At 34.9% G+C, this 17,740-nt stretch overlaps 1 protein-coding gene and 1 long non-coding RNA gene across 2 annotated transcripts in view; one reads left to right on the forward strand and one right to left on the reverse strand.

Moving 5' to 3' along the window:
* LOC111086275 overlaps positions 1-11,938 on the forward strand; it is a 26,463-nt gene extending 14,525 nt beyond the window's left edge. The window contains exon 2 of the long non-coding RNA XR_002610999.1: positions 11,671-11,938. This is a non-coding gene — a long non-coding RNA (uncharacterized LOC111086275). The remainder of the gene's footprint in view (positions 1-11,670) is intronic.
* A 1,045-nt stretch (positions 11,939-12,983) lies between these two features.
* The window catches only part of LOC106461522 (matrix metalloproteinase-15-like), a 24,936-nt gene continuing 20,179 nt past the window's right edge, over positions 12,984-17,740 (reverse strand). The window contains exons 10-11 of the mRNA XM_013921351.2: positions 15,049-15,230; positions 12,984-14,353 (exon numbers count right to left, since the gene is read on the reverse strand). Coding sequence (XP_013776805.2) covers positions 14,252-14,353; positions 15,049-15,230 — 284 coding nt within the window. The 3' untranslated portion in view covers positions 12,984-14,251. The remainder of the gene's footprint in view (positions 14,354-15,048; positions 15,231-17,740) is intronic.

The following is a 17,740-nucleotide window of genomic DNA, read 5'->3' on the forward strand; positions in this document are numbered from 1 at the left end:
TATAGCACACTGACTATAGCAAACTAATAATAGATACTCTCTTTTGGCACGTCGCATTGGTTATATTTATAGCCGGGTGGAGGTTTTCTAGAAAATTCAGATTATGTAACAATACTGAACTACATTTAAGTGTTTATGTATATATATATATATTGTTGATTTTTACTCTCGAGAATCTTCGACAACTTTGGAGAATAAGCGGGAGTTTCGCAATACATATTTAACACTATAAGCTATGCATGTTTTAAAATATAAACTTAATCTAAACAAACGTTGATATTAAAATAAATATATAGTAACAAGTTTGTCACATTTTGAATTTCGTGCAAAGCTACACGAGGGCTATCTGCACCAGCCATCCCTAATTTAGCAGTGTAAGACTAGAGTGAAGGCAGCTAGTCATCGCCACCCACCATAAACTCTTGGGCTACTCATTTACCAATGAATAGTGGGATTGACCATCACATTATGACGCACCCACGGCTGAATGAGCGAGCATGTTTGATGTGACGGGGATTCGTACCCGCGACCCGCAGATTGCGAGTCAAGCACCCTAACCACCTGGATATGCCAGACCAATAAGTTAAAACAGACACAATATTATCATCTTCAAAGAGGGGGATTAGAATCGTATATATGTATATATATATGTGTGTGTGTATGTGTGTGTATAGGAAATCCTTATTCCGACAAGGTACCTTACTTCCGTTCACATACATAGCTATTCTCGTTCTGTGCGCCCTGTATTTTTTCGCATGCCACAAGCCTTTCACTCCCACGCATTCCTCAGTTCACATGGTTTAACTTATTCTCGCTTGCAAATTATCATATGACAATAGTAGTGCTACACACCCACATGACTCCTCTTTGTTATTCTACCCATCACTTCTGGTTTGGCAGTGCTCGTGTTCAGATGTTTAGTTTGTGCTCTCTTCAAGTGTTTTGTTTTCGTATCATCATTTCAATTTCTTTAACCAAGATATTTGTAACTTATTCCGAAGTGTAATTATTATATTTCTACCCAGTTATGGTGCTAATACATCATTACAAGTGATTTTGAAGGTTTGGAGGTTATGTCTTCTATCAGCACATTTACACAAACTTGAGGTGGCGGTCCCTGACTCGGGATTATTGGCTTTACTTCATCGGGAGATTGCTCGTCCAATGCGCTGATCTTTGACTTGAGTTTAGGGGCTTGCACATTTTGAAATATGGTCCACTGACTTTGAAAGGATAAGGCATTATACTGTTATGGTTTTTTAATATTTTTACTGTTAATATTATTATCTGTAGTTATTTGGGTTCAATAATATAAGTTTAGCTACATTGGTCAATACTCATAGTTGCGTTCAGGTTTGTAATTATAGCTTAGTTGTACCCTTTGTTCTATGGCGTTAGATTAGGCTTAACATGATTATTGTTATTTTAGGATTACCTTTAATTCATCTTACTGGTATGTGGTAAAATAAGTTAACTACATTGTTTTCTTTTCAAAACCACACCTCATATACATGTTACTGTCAATACACACTTAATTTTACAATATAACGTCTATTTCATTTTCGTTATTATTTATCCTTTATATTTTTTCATATTAATTTTGTTTGTCTGGACCTCTGGAGCTGGAGTTCACATAAACTTATATCATTATTGCACATATTATTGTTAGGTTAGGGTTTTTTAATTAAAGCTAACAAGTGTGTTATTTTTGCTTTACCTGTAGTTCATCTTATGGGTAAATCTATAATTAGGTTAAATATATTATTTTCTTCAATCAAATCTTATACATTGTTTATTTCACTACACACTTACTTAAATTTACATTATGTCGACTATTTCATTTTCATAATTCTTAATTTATACTTCTTTCAATTAATTTAGTTTGTGAGGACTCCTAGGGTGCAGGGTCCGCCCTACCTTTTCCTGATATTGTTTGCCTTCCTCCTACAATTGCCAAACCCGTTTAGGACTACCTAGATTTTGTCAGTTTTCCTCCACCTGATTATGATTTGCCTTCCCAGGCTTTTACTGTGGAATCTGCTTGTCCTACCTCAGCCTTTTTTAAACACGTTTCACAGTATAGTTTTCCTCCATCTCCAGACATTGTTTCATGATGAGCATTTTTGTTTCTTTTGGGAGAGGGTACTTGCATGCCTCACCCACCACAGGTTTGGTTCAATTTGCCTTAGATTACCAACAGGCAGATTTAATTCTTGATTCTATGTTCTTAGAATCTCTGTCACCTTCATGGGAGCAGTCTCTGTTAATCCTATCCATTTTATCCTCACCTAGTTTTCTGGCTTCGTCTTACCCTATCGAATCTTTTATAGGTAATGTCTACTTTACACCTCCATTCTTAGGTGTTACACCTATATCCAGAGGATTTTCATGTGATAGCTCTTCATCCTTCTCTCTGTGTTGGGACATTTGACATTTTCAGCTCATTCCCTTCACATGTGGCTTCTTTGCTTTTAGGATCTTCTGAGATGGGACACTGTCTTGTACCTTTTGTATAACATCCACTTTTAACAGGGACTTATGGTCGACTCTGCTGGCCCATTTTTTGGGGCTACTCCTCTGCACTTAGCATCATGTAGGGTATCTGTGAGGCTATATTCTTTTTTTTTTTGGTTGCTCTTTTGTTTCGTTCTGAGTCATTGCCACCTTTATTCCTGCTTCATATCCAAGATATTCCTGTCCTTTATCTGCCCTACTTACAGGTCTCTCTATTTCTTGTGTATCCTCGATGCTGATTGGAGTTATGGTTTAGTCAGCCCTGCCTCAATCACTTCTTGGTTTTCCCCGTTTTTAATGTGGAGTATTCGATCACAATCAGGTAGGCAATTTCTGCAGGACTCAGAATGCCCACTGTACACGTTCTTATTTTTCATTTCTCGGGGTGCAATCTTAGGTTTCTTCACTATTGATTCAGTATTAGTTTCCTGCCTTGTTTTGGTTCCATATGTCTTTTGTCAAGTGGGCTGTTAACTACCTAACGATCTTGGTTATTTAGGGAGTGTCTTTTTAAACACCCACCTCCTATTTCTAGGCCAACCATTCTCCTCCTCGAATACATTTGATGAAGCTTTATGTTATCCACGCCATTATGGTTCACTATCTTACTACTGGTGAAGTTCTAATGCATTGGGGTTGTGGCTTCTGTGTAAGCACTTCTCCTTTTGGGTCTGGCATTGTGGTCTTTTCAGGAGATTCTGCACAACCCATGGCCTTTTGCTAGGGTTTCTTTGGATTCTCCTCTTAGCTTTCCTCCACATCGTCAGGTTTACTGATTCCTTCCTCTCGTTCGGATTTGTTTCTTTTCTTGATGCTTATCTCCAAAGTTGGGGGTTTGGGCCATTCAGCAGGAGGATCCAGGATAATTGTCTACAGATAAAAGGTCTTACCATGTTAACAACCTGGTACTCCTGGCAGTCCAACATGATTTAGTTCACTTCCTTCCTCTTGTCCAGATTTGACTAATCATGTTTCATTCCGACTATTTGATGGTGGTGACTTATATCATTCACCAAGGAGGCACTCGTTCTTGTTCCCTTTTTGGTAGACAGTGGATCTCCCTTTTTGAACACACACACTTGACATACATCTCCTGGCGTGTCGTGTTGCACGTGCTTTCGTCCTCATTGCAGTTCATATTTCCAGTCCCAACACACTTTCTTCCAAGGAGTGGTCTCTCAATCCTCAATTTTTCAGTGGTTCTGACTTTTGTGGGGTACTCCTCCACGGGTAGAATATGACTTCTTTCTTGATTCCAAGTTACCTCTTCTGTTTTTGATTTGCATTTCATCATCCACTCACCCTGGCTGTCAATAAATTCAGACAGAATTAGATCCAGTTTCTCATTTTAATTTTTCTCATTCCATCAGTCTTCGTCCCAAGGTGGTGTTGATCATCCATGTCACTGTGGGTCAGGTCTTTTTATATGTTCCTTCCTGACCATCACAGATCTGGTTTTCTTGGCTGTTTTGACTCCATATGTTCTTTTTGTTCTGGATCGAATTTACTAACCTACACTTTGGGGGCTGATATGGAATATTCTTTTCATCATTTTATTTTTTGCCATCTTGCATCTTTATTGTCAGTTTGATCTGGATAACCTTCTTTGTCCCATACATGCTCTGGATTGCTTCATTGCTTTCAAAGTTTCTTTCCATTGACTCCATTTCCCACAGTTTCATTCCCTAGCACCACTCCTCCTGTTTGTAATTCCTCCTTTACCCATTGGGTTTGGCTTATGGTTTGATTGGCGTTATATTTCTTTTCTCCTTCTTCCTGTAATCAATTCCTGATGTCTTTACTCTGTTTAGGCACCTTACCTTTCACCTGCATCTCAACCACGTCATCCATTGGAGGTACTTCATCTGAGCACTAGGATTATACCTCGTATGTTCATCTCCCATTATCTGCTTTGGGTGGCTGTTTCTTCTTTGTCAGGGTACCATATTCTACCTGTTGCCATCTTTCACTCTTCTGTGATACTGTAACTGGGTAAGTTTTCTTTCTTTTGTTTTATATATTATTTTCCAGTGGCCTATCCCATGTTTTGACCAGGATCCTACTCTGAGAAAGATGGTGCTTGTCCAGGTATACTACAATCACTTAGAATTGTACTAATTCCCACACTGCAATTCCATGTTGACTTCACTTTCATAATTTCCATCTTGTCTTACACACTGCTAAATCAGGGATGGATAGTGCAGATAGCCCTCAGGTAACTTTGCGCGAAATTAAAAACCAACCAACAAACAAACAAACATAATTTCCATGTCCACAAAATGTATACTGTTCATCATAATCAAATAAACTAGAGATGGGGTGTTCCAAAAGATCGTTCGTTACGTTATTCCTCACGATTCCTTTGCTTCATAAGTATGCTCATGCTGGACCATACTAACCCATGAACTTCATGGGTAAAGCAGAAGGGGATTGCTGCCCATCCCTGCCATTCCTTAGATTGAATAAATCGGGTTTGGTCAGTTTTCAAAATAGGGTTTTGTGGTCACACATTGCACTGTCTCCAGTGTGAACGTTCTTCTTTTCCAGTGGAGTAAGAGAGTCCTTACCACTTTCCAGTTTCAAGCTGTTGGGGCTGTGGACCATGGATGTATCCTCCTGAATGAGAGTTGTACAATATAAACAATAAAGACTCCATTCAGTTGAGAGTAGGTTGGTTATGTTCTGCTGGTGTAAATGACGAGATGTCCTCCAAATAGATGCTCCGTCTCTGCACGGGTTTGTCTGATAGGATGTTGTAGCTTTGGAGTGCACTGTCATATGATTAGGATCCCTCATCTTTCCCCTGCATAGAAGTCAGTACCTGGCAGTTGAGTTTTGGTTTAGAGCTGAACCAATCAACATCACGTCCTCATACATTTCATGCGATTGGCATTCCCCATCCTATCCCTGCATGGATATCTGTTCCCAGTGGTTGAGTTTTGGATTTAGAGCTGAACCAGCTGAAAAACAGCTGGGTGATAATGTTAAAACTAACATCTAGGATTTTTTAAGTATGTCAAAGGTAAGCAAAATTTTAAAATGGAGATAGAACCTTTAATTTTTTTATGGCAAGATGGCTGAGCTTTTAAATGATTTCTACTCATCCACTTTTATAAGGGAAGATAATAGAAATATTCCAAAATCTTCAATGGAAAAATATTGCGATTGACCTAAGTCATGTAAATATTAATCCCATGGTGGTAAGTAGAAAGATTGGGAGAGCAAAAAGTGTTATATAAGATATGTGAGGCTATTTCTTTCATTTTGAGTATGACAATCGGTAATGAACAGGTACTTGAGGATTAGAGATTTACTGATATTATTGCTGTTTTTATAGGGAGTGAAAAAGTTGTCTTAAATGATAGTCCAATTAGGTTTATTTATTTAGGGGTTAAAATTCTAGAGTATAATAAAAGAAGCTTTACAAAATTACTTGGTGAAATACTAATGTTAACTTCAATCAAACTAAGATAACCTGGTAATAAGTAGAGCTATTTAACTCTATTACATTCTTACTTATAAAGAATTAGAAAATATTGTTTCATCAGTTGAGTACTCTTGCTGTTAACAAAATTTTCAGCTGTAAGTAAAAGAGAACCAACATGGATTCAACAAAATAAACTTTGTCTTACTAATCTGATATATTTGTTTTGGATGTTATAAATGTGAGAACTTGTCACAAAAAATGTGTCTTACAATTTGGGGATGTGATATGATGTACAAGTGATGATCAAATCCCATTATTTAGTCACAAAAGTGCAACTCAAGAACTGGTGGTGGATGTTCTTCAAAATTAATTACAGTGATGCTTTGCAAGAAAATTCTAAAACCCACAAACAAATAATCTACTTCTACACTAAATGCAAAGTCAAAGTCACAAATGATTATTTACCCAACTTTACTTGAAATCATTCAGTTGCTTATAAGCATATAATACAATACAAAATGACTTGCAATCCTTCACAACACTAATAGCTCACTAATCTATTACCATGAATCTAAGTTTCAAATGGACAGCAACTGCCTATTGTAGAAACCTACAAATGTAGAGGACGACGTTTCGAAAGTCTTCCGCCTTTCCCCTTCAGATTAATCTATTACTACTTGGAGTTGCCGGACCATTTCTTCAAATGTTTTAGGTAGGTTGTCATTAGGAATTGTTGGATTCAGGGACATCTGATGCTGAACAGCTGTGACATTCTACATTTTTTAACATAGGCCATTCTCAAGGCTTGAAGGTATGGTCCCACTAAAAAATTAACCACATTTGTAGATGATCTAAGGATACTGGATAGGAAGGAATTTCAGAGCATCTTTCTTATTAACTGTCGAGAGATATTCATTGATAAGTTTATAGATGGACTGCTTAGCAAATCCATTCTCTGCCACCACATGAGTCTTGTGGACATCTAATCTCTTACAAGGGCTATTTCCATGGTGATATGGTTTGGAGTGGTCATGCAGAACTAAATCCTGGAACAATCTTCAGGGTCAGTGACAACCCTAAAGGCTTGACTGAAACATTAGTCAACAACTCCCTGCTGCTGATGCTGAAGGGTGGTTTGGTGCAAACAGTGTGGTTCTCTATGGATCAACAGGGCTACTCAGGCCAAGTTATTGTTACTGCACCATCTATTCAGTATGATTGTAATCTGAAAGACATCAGAAGCATGTGGATGATGCCCTTGTTTCAACTGTGCCTTACCATTTTAATGAATTTGGAAATAACATAGTGTGTTGCATTTATTAGTGCCATTCTGACTGATACCACAACAGATGCAAGAGGGTCAATGTCAAATTATGACTATAGCTACTCTTTTTAGTTTAAACTAGGGAAACCTGAATTAACCTGGTACCTGATGATGACAAAACCTTGTCGAAACGTTGTACACTTGCTGTTATGTTAAACTTATATTAAAGTTTTTCTTCATTACCCATTCAAGCCGTCTCCAGCCATTATTAAACCTGAATTAAGTTTGACTACCAAAATTGAGTGTGCACAGCAGTCAGCTTGCACTTAACATAATGATGGCTTTTGTACCATGTTTGACATTCTCATAGAGCTTGGCAATGTGTTTTTAGGACTAAAACTAGTGCCTATTTACGATGTAAAACAATGATATATCATCACAGATATGCATGTAGGTATGTCAAATAAATAACTACTATTCTGACTTTCTTAGAGCATCAGGAATGCTGCCAGTACCAAACTAAGCAGATTCTGAAGGGTGGAATAATACAATTCTGAGTAATATTTGGGTAATCTTAATTGATAATTGACAGAAAAATGGCAAGGTTTTGTGAGGATTGTAGGTGGGCAAAAGCGATAACATGTACTGATATCTTTCCTTTGTTGTGAAAAGTGAATGAATGGCTAAACATGCTAGAAGTCTTGTTTCTCGAACACTGACTTCCCATTATTGTTAATTCAAACTAGACATTGAAAGTAGATCTAAGATTGCTTTCAGCTTCAGAACTCTGAAAGGACAGCATGAATTCCACATCATGTTAGTTGGCTTGTTTAATGCACTTGTCACTTTTTGAGGTGCTGATGGAGTATACCCAGAGGAATACAATGGGAGAGATAATCTCATCTGTGTATATGAAAGTTTGGGTTTTGGTAAACCAGGAAAGTGTGCTGTCATTTCCAAAGTAGTGGAGTTTCGTGCTCACTTATAGGTCGAGACAAAGTGTCTATTGACCCAACAGTGTTTGCAGATGTCAAGTAATGGCCATAGCCTAAGAACAAATGAGAAAACTGCGACTTTCTATATTTAATTAAGTGTGATTTGGTGAAACCAATGGTGCTGACTTATTCATGTCAAGATTGCCCAGTTATTTTGGATATTGATGAAATAGGAGTGTATAATCACAGGTACAGGTCAACATGGACATATAATCATGTATTCTAGCCATACACTGATAGCTTTTGATACCAATTACAGTCAAACATTATATTTAATAATCGTATGGCAGAAAGTTTAAACTTGGGGACATCACTTTTCACTTAAAATTCTACCCTTAAAGGTGAAATTGCACATTGCATAATGATACTGTAAAAGAAAAAACTACTATGCAACACCACCCAGGTTAGCTGTAAGGAAATGTAAATGGGTTATCTTGCCAGCCATCAAGATCACATCTCTTCATTAAATGTCCAAATCTCATATGCTGTGCAGCAGTCAAAGCAGTTCAGTAGCAGTGACGATGATGATCCATATGATTAGTGACAAGCCTGATAGTGAATAGACACCAGTCATGAAGTTTGGAAAGATACTGAAGTATCAGACATAACTTAGACACCACCTGCTGTATAGCAAGGTGAAGCACCTTTAAACACTGGCAACTGTAGTATTAACAAACAAAACATCTGGAACATGTAAATGGTTGTGTACATTATATCAAAACGATTTTGAATATGCCAATTATTAAGTCACTTGACAATCACATCCAATACAAAGTTGCAATGGAATGTGTCAGAACTATATTTTGACATTGTTTGGCATTGTGTAGGTGGTTTGATTCCTTCAGAAATTGATTATATTTAGGAATGGTATGTAACAGTCGTTTCTGATGCAAGGTAGTCATACACTCAAATCAGACTTCATTATTTCCGAAATGGAGATATTCCTTGTGCTGAATACTATTGTAAGCAAAGGAATATGTATCAACTTGGGCCACCAAGACCATTCTGAAAAAGACCTGTAGACGATTGGCCGTACCCTAGCCATGTAAGCAAAGCATGGTCTCTTATAACAAAGGCAACAGTTCACAACATATACAAGAATGATCTCTGTCTGTAAAGTGATATAAGTCGTGTACACAAGCTGCTACCATAACATATCTGGTCAACCTTTGAATACCTCAAGCAGCTGTAGAATGGAAGGGGGAATTCATGCTTTTTCATATGAAGCTATACGACAAAGTTTTCAGGCATGGCATCTATGAATATCTGTGATTGGTATGCTGAAACATACACTGGGTATTGTCTTCTTTGTACACTAGATGGAATAATGAAACCATGAAAAGAAGAGTGGTATTTTTGGACATTACAACTACAATGCAGGGATATTGTCAAGATGCACAGTCCTCACTTCTATCACGACTAGACATGGTGACATAGTAAGGCTCCAAAACTGTAATATAACATACTCAATTATTGTATAGTCAGTTATTAGTGCAGAATCAAATGTATCATTATGCCAACCAAAATTGGTGTGTGGTCCAACTATTGGCTCTAGAACTCTAATACAAGAGATACTTTTGGTATTGGAGTACACTGAGGAGTGTCACACACTGTTGCAAATGTGTGGAAGTGGTCTTCTGACCACATTCATATATAAATATTGAGAAGTGTACACTTTCCAGCCACATCAGGGGAAAAATCTGGCAGAGAGTTATATATTCTATCCCAGAAAGAATCACTCTAGATACATCCAGTCATATGCCTGAAACTGACAGACATAATTGCTATCAGCTATTTCAAGTGTACTGAATTATATCCATTACTCGAAAAATTACTATATTCAGTCACTGATGTGTTGGCTGAATAGTAAATAGCATGATTTGTAGCACTTGGAGAGATCCCCACGGATGAAGAAACAAACTCCAATAGCTAGTTGTTTGTAGAGTTGTATTGAGCATTAGATGTGAATGAACTTCAACATATCATCGTCTGTGTATTGGTTTGGTTGATAGGTATGGTTTGGCATACATTCAAGTGAATACCTGCTAAGGTTATGAATGATGTGAGCATGAACTAGATGAACAACTGCCACATATGATGCCATACAATGAGACTGAGAAACAATTGATTTCTTGTTCCCAAATTTCGGATGTGTGAATGAGAAGTACAACTCCCAGTTGTTCTGATGTATGGTCTTCTGCACAGTTCAGACATATCACGTTCTCAGAAATATGTAGCTGTATGATGTCATAGTTGGTGCATGTCAATTTATGTGTCAACAGGTATGTAAAATGGTTCTACATTGAAAGAGTTGCATTACTAAACAGTAATGGAACTAAAGTCCAAACCTGGTGACTAGGCTTGACGTGACATATTATATCATTATGATGACAACAATGGTGTATGCTACCATGTATAAAGTCATACCACTATACTCTTAGCTCAGTTAAAACGATTGGTTGAAAAATCTAAAGCTGAGAGGATATTGCAATCCTTATTTCCTGAGCTAATGAGTGAGATGATGATCTGTCATTTTGTTTTAATGCTGCAATCTGTTAGCGAGTTTAGAGGAATTTCTGTGGAACAGACTGTAAAACAAATTCACTAGATACAATGCTCGAATATCTTAAGTTCTTAGATAATATTTTATGGTAATCAATAATTGGTTCGACTCTTTTTGTTTAGGACTAGGAATTATGACAAATGAGCTGCCAGGTTTTATTGTAAATGTTTGTGGAAATTTATCTGTAGAAACTCACTGAAAGAACTTTGTAACTCGACGCAATTTTGTGTTGTATTGCTATGCAAGATTGCACTTGATGACCAGTTAGGATGATTTTTGTGGTAAATATTGGCAGATGTTTACCTGTTGGAGCTTCCCAAGCATGTTTAAGTCGAGAAGATTTTGTGTCGTGTTATGCAAGATTACACCTGATGATCATTGAGGATGTGTTTTGTAGTAAATGTTGATGGATGTTTACCTGTAGAAACTTTATGAACAATCTCACATCCTTGTGCATAAGTCAATATGATTTTATGTTGTGTTGCTATGCAAAATTTTACTAAAAATCTGGTTGGTGTATGCCAGTCTTTCTGAAGTGCGGTAACAGAGTTGTGCTCTAACACAACATGGGTAATTAATAAAGACTGTATAAATCAGGCAGAATGTGCATCATTTGGCTAAATTTTATTCTGAGTTATTTTCATGGTTATCTGACATACCAGAAATATAAAGAACCCCTAGATGGCATTGCTAATGAATGCTGTGGTAATGAAAGTAATTTAGTTGTCATCTCTTGTGCATTTGCTACATCGAACTCTATGTATATGTGTGTATCTTGTAGTTGATGATACAAAATGTTATCTGTATTGACGTTTATGACAGAATAGGCTGTATCTGCTTCTTTTTCTATTAATGATGACTTTTATTTTCTAAATATTGTTTGAGTTGAGTAATTCTAACTCTTAAGGTGGCGCCTGATGGCTTTAACTCCCTCTTTGGAGCACAAGAAAAGCATGCCTGATGGTGATGTGGATTGCCATGGACACCAGACTGACTGCTGAACAGTGAAGTCAAATACGGCAAGTATCTCTTCGTTAATTAATATGTGATGATGGATTCATAAGTGCAGTGCTTTTCGTTACGTATTTAAATGACTTTGTGAATATTCCTTTATGTAGACAACTGTGATACAATAAGAGTACAGCTTTCCAGTCTAATAAAGAATTTTGTTTCCAGTTTTGAGAGATTTATCCTGATATAATTCCTCAACAAGATTAGATGTAATTTATGATCTTTGTGTTCAAAACATTAAGTTGTGGTATTACAACAATGTTTATGTGGGATACACAGATATAATTATGAATTTATTAGTGAAGCTAGAAATAACTTTACTTATTTATTCAGATCGCGTTTGTCTTCTGTTGGAAAATAAGTTGGGGTTTGAGTTGTTTGGCCCCCAGAGTCAGAGGCAGTTTCAATCACAGACATAGGGAACCAGTATTCAGTCTTCTGTCTACATTTTTAAAGTCACGATACATATTTTAATTAGAACAATTCTTGTAAAGCAAAAATAAAAAAATATTAACATGAAAGCGAACAGTTTAATCAATTAAATTAAAGGAAATGAAAAAAAGGATTTAGTTTACAGTTTTTATGAGAAAATATTATAGTGATTATGTTTTGATCATAAAAATACACTTAATAAGATTAACAATAAATTGACACCAAGCTGGGAAATTCAAATTATCTGATCATTTACAACTTAGAGCCTGTAGCTTACACGGTAACAACTAAGGTGACAAGTACAGATGAAATTTAGAAGTTCGTAATTAGACCTACTTCATATAGAATATATTTATTTCATACTTTGTTGTTTTTTTTTATTTTATATATCAAACTTAGACTTGAATGAAGATTGTTTTAACCGCATTGACACTAAATGGTGAATTTTCATATTTTGATTTTAATTTTACATCAATAAGGTCAAGTACAGCAATCTTATCTTTTCGATGACGAGGAACCCACTTTGAGACTAATAACGCTTGGAGACGGCTTGAATTGGTATTAAAGTTTTTCTTCATTACCCATTCAAGCCGTCTCCAAGCATTATTAATCTTACCTTTGTTGTTTTTTAATATTTTGCATGGAAAGTAAGAATGAAAATTATTTAACGCGTTTGTGTTGATTGTCTTACTTCACTGTGAAACCTAAACATAATAAAAATTGATGTACTTAGTTATCTATGAAATTTTATACATGATGAAAGACAAAAGGCAAAAATAAATTATCAAATGTTTATTGATCGTACAATCCTTTGCAAAATGTGGATGCTTGTGACAATTTTATTAATCAAAATTAAAACTTTATTATTTAGAAACAACTTAAGATTATTCATATGTTAGAAATGTATAAAATGTTTCTGGCAGGATGCTAACTGTCATAAAGTTAACGACGTAGATGAAGTATAGTTAATTAACTTACCAAACTTTTTGAGCGTTTGACCAAAATAAAGTATGTTTTGTTGGAGCTACAGAACCAGACGATAATCTACTAAATAGACATATGAAAATGTGTTCTTAACTTATTATTTTATTAATTTTGATTATTTTATAACTTATTAATAGCACGTGATGTTTTAAAATGTTTTGTTAATACAATATTTATATATTTTTAATATATGTTTATGTTATATAACTAACAAAAGCAGCTGACATAAACAAACGGTAATAATATAGTCAGCCAAAATAAATACTCTTTAAATTAGTTTACCAAATGGCTCTCCTATTATTACCATTTTTCTCAAAAGTTTAAAAGTTCTACTTCCTGCAATAAACGTCCACGGTAGGACAGCGGTAAGTCTAGGACTTACAACACTAATATCCGGGATTCGATGACGGACTTTGCTCTACAATAACCAACCAAATCATGTAATAAACTATTACCATAAACGTGATAATCATAAACGTATAATCAAAATATAGTTCTAATTGTTATCGTTTTAGAAAACTTTGCCTCTTTATAAGTGTGTGTACAAAGAAAAACATTCTTTAACGAGTGCATGTGATCATGAATATAAAGGTGTTTTTTCATCAAAATTAGTAACTAATGCAAAAAACCATAAATCCAACATTTCTTAACTTGCATTACAAAAATTATAAATAATTATCCTCATAATAACAAAAGGAGAAAGTGTATTAAGACAGAAATTTGCATTTTTTTTTTTTTTTTACATTAGAGATGAAAATATGAACTTTCACCTAGTTTAACAGTAGAGCAATCTTTATAGACAAATTTCGAATATTAGAAAGAACAGTTTTATGGACAAGTTTTGCTATTCATGGTTCATAAATAACAACTATATTTTCTGATTTGCATTCAAAACATTCAAGAAAAAAAATATTGTAAACATGACTAGCCTTGAAAGTAAAGTTAGAATAAAAGAATTGTTGTGTACCACACATATCTAACGTTTTCCTAAGAGTTGGTCGTGTATCAACTTGTTCGTGGTAGCACCAACTGGAATCTTGTCGCCATTTTGAATACTTATATTAAAGTTTTTCATCCCCTTCTTGCTGGTGGTTCCGCTTGGGTTGACATTTAAACCACCACTTGGACGTAGATCGTGGGAAGAGTGGGTTCCCACTGTCTACCTGTTAGAGTGGAACAGTTCCCATTTTAGAAGAGTTACTGATATAACTAAAATCAATTTATATGTATACACACATACATATAGCGTAAAATCAGTTACATTAGTGTATTGGAAATATACCGATTATGTTGTCTTTCATATCTCAGTTACACACGTTTAGTTTTTAACTACATTTATGCATATTCTCACAAAAGTAACAATTAGATAGTTTTGTTATTATAGATCTTAGATAAATATTTAGCTAATTTTCAAAATTCTTACGTTTATAAAACAATAAATTGCGTACAAAATCAATAATGAAAACAAAATTCATCGGGTATATTTTACACCTCACCACAAAGATTTAATTATTGAAAATAAACTGTGATTCTCATTTTACCGTCCCAAATGTCTTTTTGTAATGCCCCCAAATTCCTCATTAATATTTAGGGAACACTTCTGGTTAATAAAAATAACGAGAACGATTCACATTTTCAGGCTTAATAACAGGAAAACATACTGTTTCATGTTCAGTCTTGGTTGAAGCAGTTTGATATATAAAGACTCCTTGAACTACAGCTCATTATCTTAAAGTGTTGGTTCTCTTCTGTTTAATACACTTGATAAAACTTCTCTACTTTCTAATTGGACGAATTATATGTGTTAGTGATAATTATCTGAAACGTTTCTTACATTTTTAGAGAAAGAATTACTTACAGCAAAAGTTTGGTCGTTAAACCTGTAATAACAGTTTCCTTTGAAAAAGTAAGTCTGACCATTTTCCCACTCTAAAACGGCATCAATGTTGTTAGGAATTCCTTTCCAGTTATTAATAGGTCGAGGATAATGACTGTTAACTGGTGGATCTTTATGACTATCGTATCTCCAATAAGAGTTACCTGATGTACCAAAAGTAAATAAAATAAATTCTACAATCATTAACTGTAAAATAATCACACAATTTTAATATTGACAAACATGACAAGCAATATTTCTTGCAAAAATTTTAGTGGAATTAAAAATGATTTGAAAACGATGCTTTATCACAACTCATTTTCATTTTTTTTTTATTTGGATGGAGTGAGTTTTAGTATCTCATCAGCTAAAACCCCTGCGTTAAGTTTATTCCACTACATATAAATAGTATTTCAATAGACATTTAGCTACCAAAGTTTGAGACTATCCGACCCAATTGTAGTATTGAATGAAGGACCTATTGTGCATAACTTGTGAACACCAAATAATAAATTTCAAATCCAATGTTACTCACCGCTGATTTAAATTGTTTGATTTAAGCGGAATATGATAAAAATATGAGCAGTCATGCGTGATTTTATTAATTACATTTCTTAGTATTATGTGTAACATTTATTCCTCGAATTATTTACTACGGCCATCAAAATTTTCTCTGCCAATAGAAATCTGATACTTTATATATTTCATTTTGTAAGTTCACAGTTTGTACTATTGCTTCGTTTTGAAAATTTATCACATAATATAAATGTCAATCAGGTTCAGCAAGGGACCTGTTTGGTATGGTTTTGAAAAAAAAATATATATATATAAGGCAAGCATTTAACAAGGAAAAAAAAAAGACCGGGAGATGTAAAGACTGTGAAATTATCGGTATTCCACAAAAGACTAAAAGATGAAACAATTGAACGAAGAGTGTGGTACTACGCCTTAATTTTGAAGCATAGAATAACATCGCGATTAGAACGAAACAGAGCCAAGACTGAATACAATCAACATCTTTGATTCAGGAAAAGGGGAGAGATGTGTTATGAATTTCGGTGTAAAAATCGGTTGATGTTTAGATAAGTAAGAAAATGGCCGACTCTTGGTCAGTCTCTAAGTGCTTAGGGGATTACAGCACTTAGTGATTAGAGAATTACTGGAGGGATTGTACGCCTTTCTTGTTTAGCTACTGTAGAGTTTACAAAACCCACTATGATTATGAGCATTGTGATCTTAATTACGGAAAAAAGAAGTGCAAGGTCAGACAAAAAAAGGGCCTGTTGGCGTAGTTTTGAGAAAAAAATGACAAGTATTTAAAAATAATAGACCAGGAGATGTAAAAGAGACCGAATAAACTGAGAGAGAGGTAAAGGAAGATGTACTAATCTGCCAGTAATAAATAAAATCAAATTCAAGTTAAGAATTTTCTTAACTACTTAGATTTACCTTTCCAAGTGTAACGAATTTGTTAATATATATTTATTCTAATATCAACGTTTGTTCAGATTAAGTTTATATTTACAAACATGTGAACTGGAGAAAGTCCCAAATGGTTATTTTTTTTAAATGGTGTGCTTATGAGGAAATGGAGACCACCAGATGTGCCAGCTTCAGAGGACTGGGATATTGTTTATCGAGTCGTTGTTCCCAAAGCATATCACTCTGAAATATCGAAAGTTGCCCATGAACTTCCCACGGGAGGTTATTTAGGTGTCAACAAGACATGTGATAAAATTATGAGACATTTCTTTTGGCCAAACATCAGACAAGACGTTTCTCAATTTTGTAAAACTTGTCATACCTGTCAGTTAATCGGAAAATCTAATCAGAAAATTCCTGTTGCTCTTTTGAAACCCATCCCAGCTTTTGAAGAACGTAATTTCAGTCCTGAGGACATGGTCTTAGTATTGTTACCCATTATGGGATATCTAATCAAAAAAGAAAGAGAGAGAGAAAAAGAAAAAGACAGACAGAAAGAAAAAAAGACTAAAAGAGAGAAAGAAAGAAAAAGATAACACACAAAAACAAAACATAAGATTGTTAAATTGCAGTTTATCACTATAAGAGTATGATTTGGGGGTAATCCATGTCAAAGGGATTGATAACATTTGTACAGATTCACTTTTACGTGCAATGTAATTTTGTGATCATCAGGTTATTTGTATTGGTTGTGTTCACACTGTAATTATTGAAGTTTTGTAATCTTTTGGGTAATGTACTATATTTAATGTATTGTTGTCAATGTTTATATATATAATATATTGGTCATAAATTGTCTAAAGTCAATTTCTAATTCTCTTAGGAGGGAGTTGTAACAAATTTGTTATTATATATTCATTTCAATATCAATGTTTGTTCAAATTAAGTTTATATTTAAAAACCATGCATAGCTTATAGTGTTAGATATGTATTGCGAAACTCCCGCCTATTCTCCAAAGTTGTAGAAGATTCTCGAGAGTAAGAATCAACAATATATCTATATACGTAAAAGTTTAAATATAGCTCAGTATTGTTATGTAATTTGAATTTTCTAGAAAACCTTCCCACGCCTATAAATTCAACCAATGCGACGTGCCAAAGAGAATGTCTATTAGTAGTTCGCTATAACCAGTGTGCTATAAACTTCGAAAGCTATAACTGTGATTGTTATAACGCTTACCAATCGGAAAAC

This window comes from Limulus polyphemus, unplaced genomic scaffold (assembly GCF_000517525.1).
Source record: "Limulus polyphemus unplaced genomic scaffold, Limulus_polyphemus-2.1.2 Scaffold978, whole genome shotgun sequence".
NCBI lineage: Eukaryota > Metazoa > Arthropoda > Merostomata > Xiphosura > Limulidae > Limulus > Limulus polyphemus.